The sequence below is a fragment of the Columba livia genome, chromosome 6 (genome assembly GCF_036013475.1).
Source record: "Columba livia isolate bColLiv1 breed racing homer chromosome 6, bColLiv1.pat.W.v2, whole genome shotgun sequence".
Lineage (NCBI taxonomy): Eukaryota > Metazoa > Chordata > Aves > Columbiformes > Columbidae > Columba > Columba livia.
Window position 1 is genome coordinate 30,463,496 of NC_088607.1, and position 21,789 is coordinate 30,485,284.

The 21,789-nt window shown below is 38.2% G+C and overlaps 1 protein-coding gene across 12 annotated transcripts in view; it reads left to right on the top strand.

Annotated features, from left to right (window-relative positions):
- Positions 1 to 21,789, top strand: part of GRID1 (glutamate ionotropic receptor delta type subunit 1) — a 564,590-nt gene that overhangs the window by 514,383 nt on the left and 28,418 nt on the right. For all 12 annotated transcript variants that reach the window (XM_065067788.1, XM_021297291.2, XM_065067780.1 and 9 more), the window contains 2 exons: positions 176 to 314; positions 21,221 to 21,416. In XM_065067788.1, coding sequence (XP_064923860.1) covers positions 176 to 314; positions 21,221 to 21,416 — 335 coding nt within the window. The remainder of the gene's footprint in view (positions 1 to 175; positions 315 to 21,220; positions 21,417 to 21,789) is intronic.

Genomic DNA, 21,789 nt, shown 5'->3' on the forward strand with positions numbered 1-21,789 from the left:
CTGGAGAAAATGTTTGTACGTTATCAGTCTTATCTCTCACAGTGAAAGGGCGTTCTGGAGAGGAAGCAGAAATGCAGAGGGGTATCTCCAGCAAAGTTTAACATAACAGAGCACACAGGAGGCGATTGTAAATGGAAGCTGCTGAGAAACCCTCATTTTCTCTGTTTATTTGTAGGAGGTGAATCCACTGTCAATTCTGTGGCTATGCGCATTGTAATGGGAAGCTGGTGGCTCTTCACCCTTATCGTATGTTCTTCCTACACAGCAAACTTAGCAGCATTTCTCACAGTATCAAGGATGGATAATCCTATAAGGTAAGAGCCTCTTCTTAACATGAAGCCAGAAACCGGGATTTCACAGAAAGGTATTATCCATTTGAGCACTCATTCTTGCAAGAAGGAGATAACTCTTTAATAAAATACCCTGCTTATTTGCAGTGGTTGCCTTTCTCTTCTCAACCCCCCTTCTCCTTCACTGTTACAACTCCCAAGCAGCTTCGACAGGTGCATCAGGGGGACAATGGCACTTTAATTGTGTATCTTTCCAGAAGATATGTTTTTCATCTTTATATGTATTTTGATTTACTGGAGCTCTCGCTGCTTCAACTCTCTTCATTTCTTTGTTGAACATCAGAGGGAACTGTCTCCTCTAGGGAATTATATAACATTTCACTTCTCACCTTTAATGTGTAATTTTATGTTCTCGATATTTTGACATACTATTGTTGTGTTTACACTATTATTTGCATGTAGGGTAATATAGAGGATCTTTTAAAATATAAATGGCAAGATTCAGTGGCATTATTTGCAGAAAAAGCTTCTTCTCAAGGAGGAATATATAACTAAATCTGACTCCAGGATAATAGATGTAATATAGCACTTTTTTTATTGAATTTGTATATAATTCTCTATAGTTGTGTTGGCAATATTGTGGTGATAAATTACAGCTTCTATAACAAACCCAATTTATTTTGCACCTTTGACTTCTTTTCCCTGTTGTTTGTCTACTAATCTATACCCAATGAGAATATTTTCAACACACCGGACCTCTGAGCAGCTTCAGAGAGCCTGCTGGTTGTTTGGTGGCAATTTGTGTATATATGCATGTGTAATTTGTTTTTCTTCAGAAAATTTAAAGGCTAAAGAATGTTTCCATTTTTTTCTCTCAAAACACAGATACACTTTACAACTTCACACTCTCATGGACTACTGGGAAGGTTGTTGATTGTCAGCGGTCAGTGTTGACAGGATTAGAACTTGGTATCTCATGTTTGGTCTGATGGTGATGGAGTGGAGAGGTGGCCAGAGGACAGGCAGTGTGACACAGGTTCTCATTCCAGAGAATGGTGAGCCAAGGATTTTAGGTGCTTGACTGAGATACAGTTACTGTGTTGGTCTCACTTGGGGCTGCACTGGAAAAAATGGGGCTGTAATCTTTGTCCTCTGCTCCTGAAACACAGCCACTGGCAATTAGGTGAGGCTGACACATAAAAAAAACTGCTCTTACCTTTTCTGTGGTATCTGCACAGAAGGTCATAAATAATTACATTTCTGATAAACATGAGTTTAACAGTATTTCTAGTTTTTAGCTTACCATTGGGTATTTGCAGGTAATGTAACGCTTTGTATGGATATAGTGTAATAATAACAATAATAACACATTTTGTTTTTCAATTAGTTTTCTGTTAGCTTGGCCAAAATAAGTGGGTTTAAAGAGTAATAGAAATAATTACTGCAAGTAATTTCTGGAAATAACATAAGAAACTAACAGAATAAAACTACCACAGAGTATCTGTGAGGCCTGGCTGTAATGGGATTTGGGTTAAGCTCAATGAAAAAATTGCTTTTGAAACCCGAGAGAGAAATAGTTATCCAGAAAGCTTGGATAATGACCTTTTCAAAAAATTCGGAAAGTTCTAGTTCTTCCATGGTAAAAGAAATTGTTTGGTCTACTGAACAACTCCCAAAGCTCAGCAAATTTCAGAGAAGGACAAAAGCTGGGGTGAAAAAGAGACACAGGTTAAGAGCAGAACCCGTGGAGGAAAGAGGAGGCCTTTGAGGCTGAGCTATTGCAACATTTACAAGGGGTTTTGATTCCTCCTCTTATTAAAATGAAAGGACATTACTGAAAATCTTGAGGGAGAGGGAGAGGATTTTTGGCTAAAGGAGCTGCTTGGCATGCTTTTGGGACTTCAAAGCCCTGACACCCTTCTGCTGTTAGAGATGGCAACTGAAAAATTATAATTACATGCCTTTCTACACCTAATAGTAGCTGCCACTTTCCGGGTTCTCAATATCATATTGCCTTGTACAAGGTCAGGATACAGAAGGAAAAAAGCATTGGCATAACCGAGCCAGTTAAAGGACTTGCTTGTCTTGGCTTGCCTGTGGCTTCAGTACAAAGTTTACAGAATTTCCCTAAGATCCTGCTACTCTGAGAGACAGATTGAAAACTTAGTGCCTTAGGTAAAGGAATAGGCTCTCTGGAAACTCTTGAGCCTTCATCCATTTCTAAGCTATGATGAAGAAAGATATTTTCATGTCTCCTGTCTTTAGAAGAAACATAAAATGTTGTGTCAGATTTAGAACAAATATTTTTCCTGAGAAAGTAAATTACTGCCTTACATGAATGTGTCATGGCTTGGTGTCTCAGCTCCCAGTACTACTTAGCTTCAGCATCTTGTGATGTAGGATGACTATTTTTGACTTTCTAAATGTGCCATTCAGCTTGCCCATATCATGTCTTTAACGGACACAGAAAGGAATACTTACTTGAAATCCATTTTTCTCACCCAAAGAGGCACAATGAATTATAGCTGCAAATTTGCTCCCCAGCTAAGAACTACCAATCCACCTGTGTATACTTCCATTGTTAAGAAACTAACCCCCTATCCTCTCAGTAAATGTGTGCTGTTATCTCTCCCTCATAGAAAAGTCCTCTGATGTTCTGTACTGCTGCTGCTAAATTGCCAGCAGGAGATAAAATCATATAATGGTGCTGCAGTAGCTGCAACATAGTTAAGATTTTCATTACAAGATTGATTTTCTTTCCAAGCCCCCTCCAAAATGCCTAATAAAAGTTGTTTCAGCATCAAATTTGGCATAAAGTGGTCTGTGGCTACTGGAATAGGAATATGTTTGATTAAATAAGTAGGTGTCAATCAATCCAGTGATCTTTACCTCCACAATTTCACTGCAAAACAAGTGTGTCATAGAAATCATAAATGATATTTAGTAGAAGAGGCTTGGTAAGACATCCACTGATGCAAATTTGAACTGTTGGAAGGCAGATAAAAGCCTGTAGATGAGGGGGAAAAAAAAAAATAAATCTGGCATTGGCAAATCTCACAAGGCTTTTCCACCCTGCCACAAGTTTCAGGGACTGCCTGTGACTCACTGAAAGGTGAAAATACTCACAGCAGAAATCAGCTTTGATATGCTGCCTGTATTTCTGTATTTCCCGACAGAGACTTCTTAAATCCCAAATGAGTTCCCAAGTGCTGTGCTATCCAGGTGCCCAGATCCCATGTGAGAAATGTGGACATCTTGGAAAGAACAAAATTCTTCTCCTTGGTTTTTGCCAAACCTTCAAGGTCTTCATCATAACCATGATAATGGGGAGAGGCACTGGCTTTTTGGACTGGCATGGCTGGAGGTGCTGCCTTGATCCTCATGTCTCTCATGGGCCCATCACCTGTTCAGCTGTGACAGGGTGGTGTGGAGGCTCAGAACGTGGAGGTTGAGACCCACATCAAAACCTCTGGCCCTTTGGGAGATCAAGGATTGCAGAAAATAGCATAAAACTTCTCCAGCTGCCCTCCATTCTCCAGTTGCTAACAGCTGGTACTTCTGCACTCCTTTCCTCTTTTAATATGGTTTCTGCAAGCCCTCTGCCCAAATTACCTCTGGTGCTCTTCTCATCTTTTCTCTTCCCCAAACTCACAGCAAGGGAACAAAGGCAATGTAGTGGTTACCTCAGGACTTATGCATTTGTTGAGATTCACGGGCAGGGCAGGAAACCACCAAGCAGTTTTCTCTACCGTATGTGGGCAGAGGAGGGAGAGGTTCTGAAAAAGACGGCATTTTTTATAAATGTGCTGGTGGTAACCACTTTGAAGCTCAGGCTAGGAGGCCATGATCCATGTTCGAACTTTGTAAATGAGCAGATCTTGATTTTCGTTTTTAAACAGATATCTAAGTAATGTTTAGAGCCTGTGCTAATCCTTGACAACCTTGTTTAAACCCAGCTGATTTGCATTTATTATTCTAATATTTGCCTTCTGTACTGCATGCAGCTGAGAAGCCTTCTAATAGGCCAGTCTGCCAAGTAAGGGTTGAATTACTACACAAGAGTTTGTTCTTTCTTTTGTCTTACTACATTTTCAAACAGCCCTTGGATCTGCTGTCTGACCTTCGGTTTGTAATTATGAGTTTAATTAGCAGTGACTTAACTTCCAGCTTCATTTCTTGTTAACAAGCAGACTACACGCACTTCAGTAACTGCACAGATTTCTGAAGCTCAGGTTTAGGATAGCTTATCTGACAAGAGGTAAAGAATCATGCAGGAAAAAATAGGACATAAAATATAGGCTATTCACAAATTCAAAAGAGTTGAAATTTAATATTTTTTTATCAAATTGATCCTTAACAGTTTCATATGCTATGGATGTTTTGAATGGCATCTATATATATGCATTCATGGACTGCATACAAATGTATGTTATATCTGCTTTTAAGTTCACGGCTGTTGTTTCACGATTTGGGATTTTGTTATTTGCATCTTAATCCCCAAATTTCATGTGTTTTGGTGACAGCTGAAGATTTACTTCAGCTTAGTTGGGGTGATAGTCTGGCACTTGGAAGACTTGGGCACAAACTCTTTTTCTACTGTAAGTTTTGTTTGATCTTGGCAAGCTTAGCCTTCTCTCTGTCTCAGTTCCCTTTCTGTATAACACAGCAACAATATTTTCATATCTTATATGGTGCATTGTCAGTTTAGCTGCTTTAAAGATGATGGCCAGAAATGACTGTATTATAATAGCTCTGCAGGTATCAAAAAAGATAGATTTTCTGGGTTGCATACAAACCAGAAACAATCTCAAGATATTTTAAAAGAAAATGAGAAAAGTATTTTGAAGATGCCAGCTAGAGGGAAATGAACAAAGGTTTCATCTGCTGTAGTTTAACAGATTTGATAGGGTTGGCAGCGAGAACCTCACAGGAATCCCGCTGTATTTGCAGTGATTTTGCCTTGAAATTCCTTGTGTTAGAAAACAGCCTTTCTGTTGTTAATATCATATGTGGCTTTCTAAATAATTCATTGGAATTTATTTGGTTATGTTTAATTTTGTTATGTTCAATTTGTACTACGTTTTGCAGTGTCTCTGCAGTACCTCAGGCACCTTGGTAGGAGGCATGTATGAATGAGCATGATAAAAAATAATTATAGTGATTATTATTTAAGGCCTGTGAGCAAAAGCTTCAATCATTAAATAACTAGATTAAGTTCATCCATAAAAACAAGGGCTAAAAAAGAGGGTAAGAAAGTCACAAGGGAATGAGCAGGGACAAAAACTTTTTTTCTTTCCAGAACGTTCTCTGTTTAGACCTCATGGAAGAAGTGTCATGGGAGCAGTTTGTGGAGCGGGGCAGCAGTGCTCCCGGACAGAGCTTGCCAACCATTTGCTCTCAGACACTGCTCAGGACACGACACTGTGGTGTTGCCAGTGCCAGATCCCACCTCGTCTCTTTTTTCATTTCACTTTCATTGACAGTGTTGTTAGTGGGTGCTTCTGGGAAACCGAGGGCTTCACAGAGTCCGAGGCCTTTTAAAAAGCTCTCTGAAAGTTGGCATATGCTATTCAACCATGGTTTAAAATGGATCCTAATTACTCCTGTAACTGAGCGAGCAGGCAAGCATAGAAGTGCAAATCTTTCCCGAGAATGTTTTTCTGGGAAAAATGAGAATGCACAGCTGAAAATCAAGCTTGTATTCCATCCCTCCAGTTGCCATTATAAAAATGTAGCGTATATTGTAGACCAATGGCAAACCAATAGATTTGTGATTCCAGACCCTCTTCAACTCTGCTTCTACATCACCCATATTACAGCATCCCTTCATTTGTTCTTGTTGCTGGGAAGTTCTATGACTTCAGTGGCTTGAAGCATTAACATTCAGATGCACACACAGTTCAGAGAAGAAAATGATTTGGATATGACATTAGCAAAATCTACCATCTGTGCAGGTAATAAAATGATTTTTTATTATTTTTTTTTATTTTGCTTTGGAAGCGTGAAAATCTAGCAAGAGCTGTACTCTCATGACAGCCAATCAAAATGTACAAGGATTGTTTCAAATCTGATATTTAATATGCAGTCTCTTCTCAGTTCAGATTGAGTTGCCTTTTAAGTCAGATTTTCTCTTATTAATATAGGTTATTTACTGGCCGTCCATAGAGTAGAATAGCTGTATGCTTTTTGCATACATTAAATCTCACTGGCCCCTGACTTCAGCCTTCTTTGTAGTAGGTTGTGGTTTCTTTTCATTACAAGGGCAGTACTTATTGCTTATTTTGTTGGGTTTTATTTTCTGTTTGACTCCTAAGGGATAAACAATACAAAATGCAGTAATAGAACATTTTTGCCCAATAGGATATTTCTATTTCTATTGTTTTTCCTCTAAAGAAGCTGATTTAATGTCTTGTATGAACTGATAATAAAATCTAATATAACAGATATTAAAAAGGCAAAATAATGATCACTATAGCAATTCAAACAAAGATGGCCTTAAAACTTCAGACTTCTCCTAACTGTAAAGACTACCTCAACCTCTCGTTTTTTAAGCACAAAAACAGGAGTTAAAAGAAAATGTTCATTCTTAATTCTGTTTTGGAAATGGATTCTGGGTGAGGAACAACCATTAAAGCAGGCTGGCCAATGTGCTTGAGTATTTGAGTTTTACTCCTGCAAAAGCATTAACAGTTTTTTCCACTGTATGAGGTGGATATTTATTTGACCTACAATGCAAAATTACCTAACTGCTTTTTGCATGTTAATATGCTGTTCCATATGTTTGCCTGCTGGTTATATTTGCTATTCTTTTGGACAGACAGATGTTGTTACATGCACTTTGCATGTATCTTTTTCAGAAGAGTTTTTCAACAAAGACGTCCAAAGTGGGAAGACAGGCAGAACCTGTAAATACATAAATATCTGCATGACACTTGCTAGTGAAACAGCTGCCTGGAAAACAAACAAACAAAGACCATAAAATTACTTGTATTTTATACCATTGGTCTGCTCTGGTCAGAATCATTAGGGTGGCACTGGGCCCTATTATAATAAGACGTGCAGGTCGTTCTGTCATGGGGTAATATACTGCATATTTCTGCATAGGTTTCCAAATCATCCACAGGCAGAAGGTCTCTCTGAAAGCATCCCTGCAGCCAGAACAAAAAAGTGCATTTCTAAAACTACCAATAGTTAGTAAGCACTTTGTCGCAGTCAGTTACTTCCTGCGAAACAATGAGACTGAGTTGAAAGTAGGTGAACTTGCTTGTAAGAGGGGAATGTTGTACCTGTTTTCTCACTTGCCGTCAGCTCAGACAGGACATACATGAGCTTCCAACTCTGCCAATCTCTTTCATGTTTTGGAAAATGCTTCATTTGCTCAGGTAAAAAACACATCTTCTCATCTGCACCTTTCCTCACCAACATCTCCATGTGAGCAGCGGTTCTGTCCCACTCATACCATGGTTGTTCAGGACCAGAATTTCTCACCCACCTGGCAGCAAAAGTGATTTTCCTCGCCTCTGTTTGTTACCTTATATTCAATGTCAGCAGGCTGACTGTGAGTATAAGGAACATGCACTGAATTGTTTATTTCTTTGTATTATTTTGGATGAAGGGAGGAGAGGGGAAAGAAGGAAAGTTTCCAGCAGGAGCAGAGGAGAATGCTTGCCCAACTGTCCTCTCAGAGTAGTGGTTGGTTGGTTAACACTGACCAGCATCATTGTGCTATGGCCAGTCCTGTGCTCCGCTTAGATGATCTGCCTTTCACAATGCAAGGGTCGAATTAATAGCCTGCAATAGAAGTTACCAAGGATTGTGCCTCCTATAGCCTAAAAGCTCAGTTCATACAATCAATTCAGAGGACAATCTCTTGGAGCAAAGTTAATCGGGCGTTCTTTCGGAAACTAAAGGTTGAGCATATTACTAGGAACCCACTGAGGGCAAGGAAGCCTTTCAGAGAACCTCCACACTACAGGCAATCCATATAGCACTTTCGTGATCCTGTCGTATCTCTTCTCTTACCTGTACCTCTCTCTAAGTGTCTTCCTGGCAGCTACCTTTCTGCACCAGGAATTGAGTGTTCCTGCTCACGCATCTCCCCATCCAGCATCTTGACTGTCTATTCTGTAGGTTGCATGTGAGCTCAGTGCCTTCTGTTTCATGTTGTGCTGATTACATCAATAAAAATTAAGAAATCAAACTTTGTATAGGTTGGCTAAAGTACAGGCACATGTCTTTTTGCCATCTCTGCAGTGGACACAAGACCTTCAGTCAAGGGATGACACAAACAGCATTGTGCAGTAACATTTTAAATCATATAAGCAAGATACATTGGTGTTGTAAGAGGGATTTGTTCTTGATTCTCTGGGGTTTTTTTTAATCTCATACATTTGTACAATTCTCATGCATTTGTAGTATGTATTTTTATTTAGTCAAAGGGTTGTGCTGTTCCCTTATAAGTTTACTTCAAAAAAATTCTTGGTTGTTTTGGTTTTCTAGGTCCTGATTGAGGTCTTGCTGACATTGTATCAGCTTCTTCTTGTAGTTCCTCTCATTAAGATACTTTCCATCTGTGTCTTTCAGGAATTGCCAGCTTTTCTTTAGTTCTTTATCCTTTATATCATCTTTAAATCTCTTTCTCCCCCAGTTCCTGAATTCTGGTCTTTTGAAATCCATTATTTCTATGCTGTTACTCTTGTTTTTTCCTTTCCTCAGGATAGAGAGCTCCATTCTCTTGCAAACACTTTTAATCTGGCTACTTTTCTCTTTGACATTTTCATTCAAATCTAAAATAGCCATTCCTATGATAAATGTCTCTATGATAGAAGATCATTCTTTCTCACATTTTAAACTCTTAACACCTTAAATGATGTATAGGATGGCCTTTTTTTCTTCTGAAATAAAAGTTGTTTGAACACATTCGAAAATGTTTATAGACCATCTGGCCATGATGTGTGAAACTCTAAACTTACCATTCAAAGAAAATACTTTAAAAATGGAATATACAAATAAGGAGATGTAAAAACTATTCCTGATGATATTAGGAAAAAAAAACCCAAACAAACAAAAAAAAAACCCCACCCAAAAAATCCCAAACAAAACAGAAAAATACATTTTCAATAGATGCAGGTTATGAATGTTTGGGGGGTAAGGACTGTGGGTTCTTAGTTTCCCTGAAAAATTAAGATGTTACTGTTTATTACCATGGATGCTTTCCTATTAGTTTTTAGCTCCTGTTTCACAAAAGGATTCTAGAGGAAAGAAAACTTTTCTGGAAATTATACTCTGTTGGTAAGGGAAGGATTGCATATGTTCTTTCCACTTCCTGGGTTGATCTGCTTTACTGAGCAGATCTCTTCTGCACGCGTGCCCCCATATAATATAATACAGGAGCATTTTCAGACTCATCTGGAGATGAGGGAGAGAATGATGTTGCCTTAGAAAAGCTATTTTGATACAGCTGCCAAAGTTGCATTAGAAGAAATGTAATCACATACACTAAAGTTGTTTGCTTCTAAATCATTAAAATCAGCCTAGAAGAATAAGCCACTGATTTGATTTAATTGATTTATGAATAGTCATATCTATCTAAAAAAGAATAGAAAACCATCAGTCAGAATGGAGTGGATGTTAACTGCTATATTTCTTTTAAATGGCAGTAATGCAATATTCAAACTCGTATTTCAAGGTATGTAATTAGGCTACCAAATAAACTAATTAATCTCAACATAAGGAACAGCTAGTTGGTTTTGATGCAGTGCCGTCAGTGTTTCTAGTATGAGGTTCAGTGTTCAGGTGAGACTCGTGTTCAGGGTGAGGACAGAGAGGCAAAAGGGTAAGGTCTCTTTTTCTGTTTATTCTTTGTGCATCAGGATGAGGTGGGAAGCACACCATAAACCAAGTGCTTGCAGTTTAGGCCCTTGGAGAAACAGGCAAGTGGCCTTCAGACTTTAAAATATGCATATGTAGTGCATGCACTTTAGACATCAATAATAAGTGATGATTGCTATATGTGCTTTCAGTATTAATAAAGAGCCCTGTATTTTGATTTCCCGGGAGTGCCAGCACACGTTCTAGCAATCAAGATGCCTCTTCAGAGCCCTTCTGTTTTCTTCTTTCCGTCAACGTCAATAGCTTCTGCTTTACTCACAGTGGCAAACGAAGGGTGCGAAGCTGTTTTTCAGCATCACTTTGTACCTCTGACAGATCTGAGCCATGTGAATTCATCCAGCCCCTCCACCCCAGCTACGACACTGCTGGCACTGGTGCAGGCAGCAGCCCAGAGCTTTCTGCACCGAGAACCTCGTTCTCACAACAGGTCTCTCCCGTAGCATGAGACACCTCCTGATAAATCAAAAATTAATAAAGAGTTGAGTAGGACCTTATCCCACACTGGGATTTCATGGACTTTAATGGAGCTATTCACAGTGTAATGATATCCTAACAGTCATGGTATAAAGTACCGCTCACCCTGAGTAAGGATTTTATAAGCCAGCACCAAGATGCCAAGCCTTATCCATTCCCCACTCTATTTAATTAAAAAGCTACTCTTTGTCATCTGAGTGCAAAACAGAATGGCAGCGGTATCAGTACTTATAATACCAGTTGAGAAGGAAGAAAGCAATTTCTTTCCTCTCGATCTTAATCATTAATCTTCATTAGGATTTTTAGCTTCCAAATGTAAGTGGTAGAAGACATCAACGTAGCAAACAATTTGAAGTGCATCTGCATAAATAATAAAGGTAGTTTGTTATTTTCATTGTAAGTGAAAGTGTGTGTCAGTCACCAGATGTGTTTGATTCAGACAATATGATTTTCATGCCAACTTTATGATATGTTTGATTTAGGTGAATTGGCTAAAACCTGCTGTTGGGATTGAATTGCTGTTACACACCAGCTGCAGTTTTAATTTTAATTAATAATCTAAGGACTAGAATACCTTGTTGTAATTACCATGTTAACTCTTCAAGGTACCCAGAAAAAGGTCACAACGGCAAAGTGGTTTAAAAGTAAAGGAAAAAAAAATATGTAAAAGTAGTCCAAATGATGTATTTATTTCCCATAAATAGTCTATAAATTCTTGGGATGTTTTCACCTTTGTTTGCATTTTAATTTCTTCATCACTGTTGAATAGAATATAGAGTGCTGGTAAAGGACCTACACTTAGCTAGACTTGTTAGCATGACTGATTATTCTGGATTTACAGGATGAGCAGCAACTGCTCATAACTTCTCCGAATCCGTTTCCAGGCTTTTAACTGAATCTGTGAATGTCTTGCAGACGTGCTGTTGTGCCAAAATTTTCATTGATCCATTCTGAAAATCTGCCCAGTCATGTAGTAGTTTATATATGAATCTAAGCATACAAATTAAAGCTTCATCTTTTGGAAACCTGGGTGTGCATCCTGAAAAAAACCCTCTAATGTGATTACCCTGAATGTCAGTCTACTTCTTTCCATTGTTGAATTGCGGACATGGTGGTCAAAGTGGCTAGTATCTCAAGGCTATTCATTTGTTAGAAATATGGAAAATTGGGGTGGTCCTGTGAATGCCCTCTGTAAATATCAAGACAGCCCTCTGACTTTACTCCCTCAATTAGACAGTAGTTAATACTCAAAGTTTGAGTTAATACTCAAATGCGATCATATATGCCCAGCCAGGAGAGAAACTTCATCCAGAAATCATGAACTATGGGGTGCCAGTGGATTCACCTTTGAGATGCAAATCCTTAGAAACTACATTCTATCACTACCACTATTAATGGAGTTATTTGTTATAGTATTGTTTGATTGTTTTTTTAAAACATTTTCAAACAAAGTAATCATAACTTCCACTGTAGTGAACATCATGGTTTCTTTCCCATATGACAAAAATCAAGAAAGTGTAGGACATCCAGAAAGAAAAGATATATTACAAATAAGGAGCCAAAACCCCACCAACCTAGTTAATGGAAAAATCAGCAATCTAAGTGACTTTTGCTCTTATTGCCTGGAGGTGTTGAAAAGAGGAGGGTTGGAAGTATAGGTAGAAACATTGGACCTGCAATCAGGATATGTTTAGTTTATTTCTAGCTTTTTAACAGATTTCTTCAGGTGCGGTGCGGGAGCAGAGCCAGTGTCAGTTTTAGGCAAAATGAACTTCTACAACCTAGCTGCAAGTCGCACTCATGCAGATCTCTGCAGATGACTGGAATTGCCAAGATAGTCTTGAGGGCATAGTTTAGAAATTGCAACGGATAGAAATAACCAGAGGACTAATTTTGTTTACGGAATAACCTGTATTACTGATGATGATGAGAATCCAGTTTGATTTTTGGATCTAAAGTTGAGTCTCACAGCTACAAAAATCTATTAAGCTTTTTTTTTTTTTTTTTTTAAATGGGTGTGTTTCCTAACTAAACCAATGGAAGATATTATGAAGCTCTGCAAGTAATGGGACACAGCCTAGCCATATGCCTACGTTCCCTACATTTTGACTTCAGCAAAAATATTGCAGATTGTTCTGAGATCAGTAAAGCAAAAGTGAGATTTCAAGGGATGGTGATAGAGCATATTGCTGCATCTCCAACTCTTAGTAAAAGTACACAAAGCCTATGAATATCTTGCCAATACGATGTGTGTATCTATTAATTCATTACTATTAAAATCATAAACATGACAGTGTATAATTTATTAATAGGTGGACTATATTTGCATTTCAGTGGGTATACATATGGTTTGTTCCCTTCTTTTAAGATTTGATCATGCAGTAGCTCTGGAGGAACAGAATCCCAGTGAAAATAATTTGCAGTGAAAGTGTTGTTGTATTGGGAATTAAGAAGACAGTTTAGTTTCTTTATCTTGGCTTTCCCTTTGCATGTAGGAACCGAGGCTGATGGAAGTTGTTTTAAAGGGATAAAATCATTGCAGTGGCTGTACAAGTTCTGTGCTTCTAGTACTTAGTGTACATATTATTTGAGTATTTTGTTTTGCCTTTTTCTTACTGTTTATACTTTTTCTCCTACCCTTGAAACCCTTGAGCATGTGCTTTTGTGTGCATTAACAGTTTCACTGGTCTCAGCAGCACTCGTCTGTCTGTTAGGTATGCTAGGTACCCTAAAAAAGAAATGTATTTGGGGCAGAAGGAGAGGGACCTGATCCAGCACTGAAGGGCTGATAGAATTGTTGTCATCACACATGGCAAAGGAGCATGTAGCAAACCCCCTCCTACTTGGGCAGAAATAAAGCTGGCTTTAGCTTCCTTCTTCCAGTAAATCTATAACTGAATGTTGTATTTCGCTTTTGGTTGCACCTAATGCAAGGCAGTGAGTCCCAGGCAAGGGCTCACAGATGCCACCACACTGGCAGCAGTGACCATTATCATCATGAAAACAGCTGCAATGATATGCAGCTGCTGCAGTGCCATTACCTGCTAAGGGCTTCAATCACTGTTTGTTTCAACCGTAGTAAATGTATGTAGTTGACATGGCAACGTGTTCCGTGACACATGCCAGTTGATTGCTTTTCCGTTGGAGGAAAGTCTCTGCTTTTTTGAAATCCTGTGCAGCAGCTGTTCCTGCCCCACTGATGCTGACAGGTGCACACGCAGCCGTAACTGTGTGCGCTGTTTGTCTGCTTCTGTGATTTGGAAATGTTTAGTCCTGGTGTGAAGGGCTGCAGCTTCATTGATTCAGTGTAGTTTAATCTGTCAGTGCTTATGGCTTCCCTTGGAGAAGCTCCCGTGAGGCTTTCTCTGCTGAGGCTTTTGTTTAGAGTAAAGTGGATGGTATTTTTCATGGACAGCTGATGAAATGAGGTTTATATGAACTATAGAGTGATATATTTGCTGGTGAAGAACTTGATCCTGCAAAGTGTATACCAAGCATGCAAGTGCTGCTGCCGATTTCTACTGGACTGATTCCATCAGTAAAGCGAAGATTTTGCTGAGTGTATTTGCTGAAGAAACCTGATGCTCTGCACATCACTGCACTGAGATGGAATTAAGACCATTTAAAGTGACTTGATTTGCAGTGAAATGAAACAACGCAGAATTTGATCATGTCACTATAGAGAAGTTGGCAATTTAATAATTGATTTAAGAGCTCAGCTTAATTATTCATAATTTCAAAAGAAGTCAAAGAGATGCACAAATTAAAACCATGGGCCTGATTCTTCTGAAGTGTAAAGTTATTGGATATGGAGATGAACTTGGTTTCATTTTAATATTTTCGCTGGCTACTGCCATTCTAACAATAATTTAAACATTGGCCTCACTAAAAATAGCCTTCAAAGTGGCTCATCTTTTAGTTTATGTATGTTGCATGCAGTTTAACACATCCTTTGTGCACCTGAGTAAAATCTTGGAAATATATAGAAGTATGTCACAATGCTTTTTTTTTTTTTAATGAGTATTTACTTTTGAGGCTTGCAAGTTCTTGCAAGATAGATCAATTCTAATGCTGTCTAATTTTTCAGCTAATATATCGCTCTTTCCAGTACAGTTACAGACATATTAAGTATTGGCTGCACTAATGTTTAGGGGGACTAACTGCCATTCTCTCTTCCATCTTTATGTGGGCTTGTGCTGTTGTATCTTGGATTCAGTAAGATAGGGAAACTTTTCACATTAGTCTCTGAGTCAATGAAACTATCATCACCTAGTGGCAATTTATATCCATAACAGGTGGGGTTCTTTTTCCTAGTGTTCAAACATTAAATCTATTCAACCTGGGTAGACTAACTCTAGAGAATGTCTTTATGTCAAATTTTGAACTCATTTGCAGATGTCTTATGACTCATAAATGTTACTTCAAATTGGAGATCCAAAGTCCAGAGATTGTTTATCTGTGAATAATGGACTGAGGCTCAAATCCTTTGCCTAGCTGCTTCACAAATGGATATAAAAAAATGTGCAGGACTTGGGTTCTGAATGGAAGGATCTTCTGCTCATGTAAAAATTATGTGCGCCACCACACTGCCTCCCACAAGCTTGATTCAGCTTTGCAGACTATCCCCTCACTGGAGATGTGTACAAATGAGAAGCTGATCAGTTAAATCTTGCCTGGCTTCCAAGTCCATCTCTCAGCAGGTGGACTGATATGTGGTCACCAAAAATAAACAACATTTTCTCATTTGTTCCCATTGTCTTGCCAAATACATCCATGCAGGCTGTAGTTGTGAGCAATTTTATGCTCCAAAATGTGAATGCCTTTCTGCAGTTCACAGTAGGCAGAATTCTCTTTCAACTCATTGCTTTCCAATAGTGATAACTTTATCAAATAAATCTCTTTTCAGATAGGATTTTGAAGTTCTAGGTTTCAGCTCATAGGTATTTACTTTATATGCTGGTGGTATAAGGTTGTCAAATCAATTCAGCTGCTTTTATTTTTACTTAGAACTTTAGTGGGATTATTTTTTTTCCAAATGTGCAAAGAATGTATTGCCCTCCTGAATCTCCTCTTGAGAAAAGACTTTTAGTTAGGAACTGCACTTGTATTTAGTTCTGTAGATGCCATGAATTTCTTGCTTTTGAAAAAAAAAAAAAAAATGTTTAAAAGAAAACGAAGTAGCTTCAATATATTAGGACTTGTGCCATATGTTTTATATGTGCATTTTTAAGGCTTCATTTAGGTAGAGCAGCTTAAAAAGTCTCATCATCTCCAAGACACTTTATCCTGATGACAGCCATCATGTAAAACATTGTGCTGTCTTAAGCAAAATTCTCAGGGTTCTGGCTTTTTTAGCTAAAAGAACATAGCTTTCACTGCCAAATATGGAAAAAGAAGTAAATGTATGTTACTGTGTATATATGATTTAGAGCTTAATATTTATTAATAATATTAATTAATTTTAATTTAGAGATATTATTTATATAGTATTGTCTGACAAAACATGCATAGTGCTGTGAAGGGAGAGGTTACTATGAGGTGTACTTACAACATGGAAGAACAAAGACATAGAGCTGTTCAATACTTCCATGTCTAACCTTATTATTAATAATGGTATATGTGCAGACAAATGAACAGGAATTAAGCATGAAAAATCTAGCATAATTTTAAAGTAATACTGTGGATTCAGAAACTGCTGAAATACTGTTTTCCCATAAGTAATAGCAGACGCGAATAATCCACAGTTTTTCGATGTCAGAACACGGCGGTTGTGAAAGCTAATTAGAAACTACCTCTAAATTGAGGAGCTGTCAGGTTTTTCCTGTTGTGGTTTTTCTAAGGCTGATGTCAAGACAAAATGTTATGGTTATCACTGTGATGTAAAAGACCAGCTCTGCATCACACTGCGGTGCCAGCTGATTGGCTCGTTTGCAGCCACAGGCTTTACACACACGAGTCCAGATGTGCAGCTACTACAGACTTTAGAGAAAGTGAATAGATGAGGAAAAACTCAATAAGTAAGCATTTTTTGCCATATTTTCTTGTTCCTTTGTTTAAAGACCTTCTTTAACCAAAAAAACCAAACCAACCCACAAAAAACAAACCAAACCAAAACCAAAAAAAACAAAAAGTTGCTATGAAAAGAAAGAAAATACCTTTTTTTTTTCTCTTTTAATTTAGAAATGACAGAAGTCTGGAGTTTTGGCAGTGTTTTGTTTTGTTTTAATACTTTGATCACATTTGATGATCCTGATAACTCCAGTTGAGTTAATTGATCAGCAGTTACTTCAAAGCACCCAGTTATAGGAGTGACAGGTTTAGTCTGTCACTTAGGCAAGATTTGTTCACATTATTCATCCAGAAAGTCTAGGGTTTATAGCAGCTCCAGTATAAAATAAATCTATACTGGCAGCACATTTTTAGGCTACATATCTACAGCTACACAAATATTTTACAAGTAAGAAAACATCTCCAAAAAGTGTAACTTCATTGGTATTGTTATTCTGGCAATTATTTCCAGAGGTCCAATTATAAATTCTAGTACAGCTATTGCCTGAGTGTTTCTTCTGCAGCATATGGTTTATGTCAATATGTTTATAAAAAAAAAAAAAAAAAAAAAAAGAGCAGAAAGTCCAGTTTTCAGTTGACTCTACATGAAATAATTGCAACTCCACTAAAAATTACGTATCAATTGTTGCATTTGTCTGGCAGACATAACTACATGTGTTAAATATTTTAGCTGGTAATAGAGTTTTAAAGGACAGCATTTGGGGTTTAGATTGGCCACAGATACGTTTACCTGAATAAATTGGTTTACATGTCCTTGCCTATTATAGCAATCATAGAGTGGATATATTTATCTACAAATTGAAGTTAGGCTCCTATAACTGCAAGTGAGCAACATTGACTTTTTCTGCTTTACTAGCTTTAATTTTAATCACACTTACAGAGAGTCCTTAATGGGTTGTGAGATCCAATAAGTGAGGTGGTAAGGTTAATGTGGCATCTTGTTATGCTACACATTTTTGTTGCAAATAATTTTATTTATTAAATGCACAAAATCTTTGCCATAGGAAAGGGAGCTAAGAATTTGAGTGGCTAAAGAAGGTGGATCCAGTTGCTGGCTGGTTGTAAAAATAAAGTCTAAGCACCACGACAGCAGCTGCCTTTAGAGAACAACACAGTTGTAAGTTAAAACCAGCATCTGAAATGTGGCAGGGAATGAATTTGTCTAGCAATGGCAGATCTGAGAGAGTTAAAATAGCAATGATTAAAACCTGCAGTTGTAATTATCTTAATTCATCCTGTAAAAACCAGGAGATGCTAATCTGTATTCAGTGTCTTTTATATATGTGACTGTACCTGCCATATCCAGATTTTTTGATCACCACTCTGATCATCGAGATGCTGAACATTGCCTCCACTTGCAGTGCGGAAATACCATATGGAGATATTTTTTATACTAAGAACTGGGGTCTAGACCTGTCAGGATAATTTCTGAGATACAGTTTTGGCTAACTGGTCCATTTGGTAAAGGCACGAGGTGTTTTTCTCACTTTAACAGTCACCATCTTTCTGAATTTATGTTACAGGAACTATTCATAAGCTTGGTTACCTACTGTGACCCTGGCTGTGTCCTTTGGCAACCACCTGTCTCTCTCATGAGATATTTCCAATGGTGGTGCAATATGTAGAATTTCCTGTGGCAGTGGCTGTTCTTATAATGCATCAAAGGGGACACTATGAGAAAGGCACATATCTTTAGGACGTGCAATACTCTACATTTCCTCTTCTAGGGAAATTCTGCCAGCTAAAGGGGCAATAGTTGTTTTGCAACAGCCAGGCAAAGGCTGTGCTCCCCTCCCTGACACCAGTACTGATTAGCTGCATATTGGGCCACCAAAGGACTTGACTTCAACCCCGAATTTGTTCACTGTGCACTGTGATGTTTAGAGAATTGAAGCAACTGTGCTGCTCAAGAAGCAAGAGGTACTGTGTTTTTGTACAGTACTGATTGTCAATAAAATGTAATTCAGCTAAAACAAAAGTCGTGATTGCCAATAAAGTACAATTTAGGTGAAACAAAAGGCATATTTCTGACAAAAAGCTTCCCTAGCAGTAGAAGCAGCTGAAGTGATCCAGAAAATACTGACATTATTAAAACTGTATGTGTGTGTTTGTTTTTAATTCATAAACTCTTGTGTTCAAACTTTCAAGTAGAATGGCAGCATGAGCAGTAGGCACCTGTAAAGTTGTTACCAGCCAAAAGCTGTGTCAAAGAACATTAGCTAAACTTGTTTCTGCTGTCGTGCTTCTACCAAACGTGCACTCCCACAGGCACTGGAATCCATATGCCAAACCTGGTGTGAAAAAGGTTGCCGCAGAAACCCTCCTGTGGGTATTGAGTACCTTTCTTGGTCATTTCTACATAGAGTAGATCGAAATGTGTCTTTTAACAGCTACATCATCCGTCTTCAGGATGGAAGTGATTCCATGGGATATGATGAAACTTATTTTAAAAAAGAAAAGAGGAAGTAAATGTAGCATGTAATCATTTAGATCAAGACTGGAGGAAAAATGGTCCTGTTCACTGAAATGTACAAGAAACTTTAGGAGACCAGAATATGACTTTCAGGATTGTTAAACAAAGACGGAAACAAAATTCATTCAAATTGTCTCTTTTTTTTTTTTTTTTTAATTGGAATTTTAATTTCTAGCAACCTCCATGGTGTTCATTTTGTACTTTACCGAAGTGTCATATACAGAGCTAGAGAAATAACAGGAGGTTTGAGATTTGATGTAGCTCCTAGAGTTAGCCCAAATCCACAAGTGTGCAATGTATATAGAGAGAAACTGTTCACACAGTCTTACTTAAAGCTGCTTAACAGCTTAAAATGATAAAAAGTCCTTAACACAATTTAAGAATTTAAACCACTTAAACTGTTTGAAGCAGCTTGTGAGTTTGAAGAGTTTTGGCGGGGGTGGGAGAAGCACCCCTGCTGAGCTACAGCCCTGGGGCCCAGGCTCCCACACAGTGTGTCCAGGCAAAGGGGCCCTTTTGGGCCCAAACTTGGGAGGCTTGGCCATGATGTGATGGAGAAGATGGAAGCATTTTCTATATATTTTTATATAGTATTGTGTATATGCTCAAATTGTTTTGCTTTAAATAGTGTTGTGGGGAGTCTTACACAGATGTGAAGTGTAAACAGCAGCATCCCTTGAGTGGAACAGGGAAGAAGGTGGCAGAAAAATATTGTCTGTGATAAGTGTCCAGCTGTGGGAAATAGCTTAAGCTCATGGGCCAGGGGAAGGCTCCTCCAGAGCATTGTGAAGAAATCATCTGCAAGAGCTGCAAGGCAAAATATTTTGCTTTTATGGCTCCAGGAGTTGGAGGCAGGTGGGGGGTGACATCTGTGGGCCTTTCAGATGTTTTTGAGAAGAATTTTTTTTCTGAAAGATTATTAGTATTAGTATTATATATATTTTTTTGGAGGGGGACGGGGAAGGAATGCGGGAAGGCGGGGTGGGTTGCTTTAATTTGGTTCATCTCAACCAGTATTAACTGGTTGGTCATATCAGAAACATGTCACTGTTCTTATGTGATGTCCTACATTTATAAAGCATAAAATAAACCATTATTTATGAGATTCAGTTTTGTCACGTGGTGGTCAGTGGTTGAGTGTGTGTGTGCGCTCAGGTGAAAGAAATGGTGGAGCTGCACAGAGCTGAGACTTGAGGACAAAGGAAGGGGCTCAGGAATGGGAATGAAAGTCTGAAGGTGGAAAACAGCTAGGACACTTCTTTTGATGGCAGTGATACCTCCTTAAATGTTCCAGAACTTGGTCTGGTTTTCATTGATGCAGGCAGTGATTTACACCTTTGTCTGCACAAAAGGCTGTAAAACAGGAGTGAATTACATCCTGTACAATTTGAAAATAAATGGCACATTCACAGCCACTCACAGTTGAGACCCATTTACACTTCCAGAGTGGGATGATGAGTAAATGAAAGCTAGGCCTTTGTGTGAATGAAAAATGCCTGTTTTACCAGAGGCTGCGAAAAGAGGGAGAGAGAGAGAGAGACTTAGAGGAGATTGAAAGCCAGATTTTATTTGTTTGTTTAAAACAGTCCTATTGATTTGGAGTCAGATGGAGCATTGGTGTAACTGCAAACTAATTCCACTGAATTCTGCAAGGTATTTCTGGTGATGCTGATGGGGCTGGAAGTTTGTATTTATAACCTGAGTTTTTCATGTGCTCCAGTAAGCTTTTATTGCACTGCATTCTTGTGCAAAATTGGCATTGTAATATTTAACATGAATATTATCTGTCTAAAAAAAGCCTTTACTGGGGTGAAAAAGAACTCAGATATAGTTAAATTCATATGATCTCAGTACGATTAAATTACTCTTTGGTTTTCTTTTATGATGTGGAAAGAGATATGCAAATATTATTGGGTGAGGGTAAGTGCTTTCTGGCTAATGACAGACATAGAAACTACTTAATGAATGAAATCTTGGTAATATACTATATAACACTAACAGCTCAATATCACTTGAATTTCAGAACGTTTCAGGATCTGTCCAAACAAATGGATATATCTTACGGTACTGTCAGGGATTCAGCAGTGTACGAATACTTTAAAGCAAAAGGGACAAATCCTTTGGAGCAGGATAACACATTTGCTGAACTGTGGAGGACTATCAGTAAGAATAATGGGGCAGATAATTGTGTATCGAATCCTTCCGAAGGCATTAGAAAGGTAAGACTGGATCACAGGGGTCTTATTTTCATTTTTGTGCTGTATCAATGTTGTTTGCATGAGTCGATAATTTAAGTCACAGGAAAGCAATTGCATAGTCATTAAAACGAAAAAAAATCACCCTATCTCAAGTTCCTTTTAGTAACTGAATGGCAGATAAAAATCATATTCTAGGACCATGGTTCTAGATTGAGGCCTTCTGCCTTCTTTGGATTTAGCCACAAGGTTCCTTCTAATTTTCTTGGTAACTCTAATAATACCATTTTCTATGTCATGCTTTAAATTATGTAGGTACAGACTCTGTCCTTTGTAATTTGAGGGTTTGTTTGTTTATTTGTTTTGGGGTTGGGGGGCTGTTTGTTTTGTTTTGTTT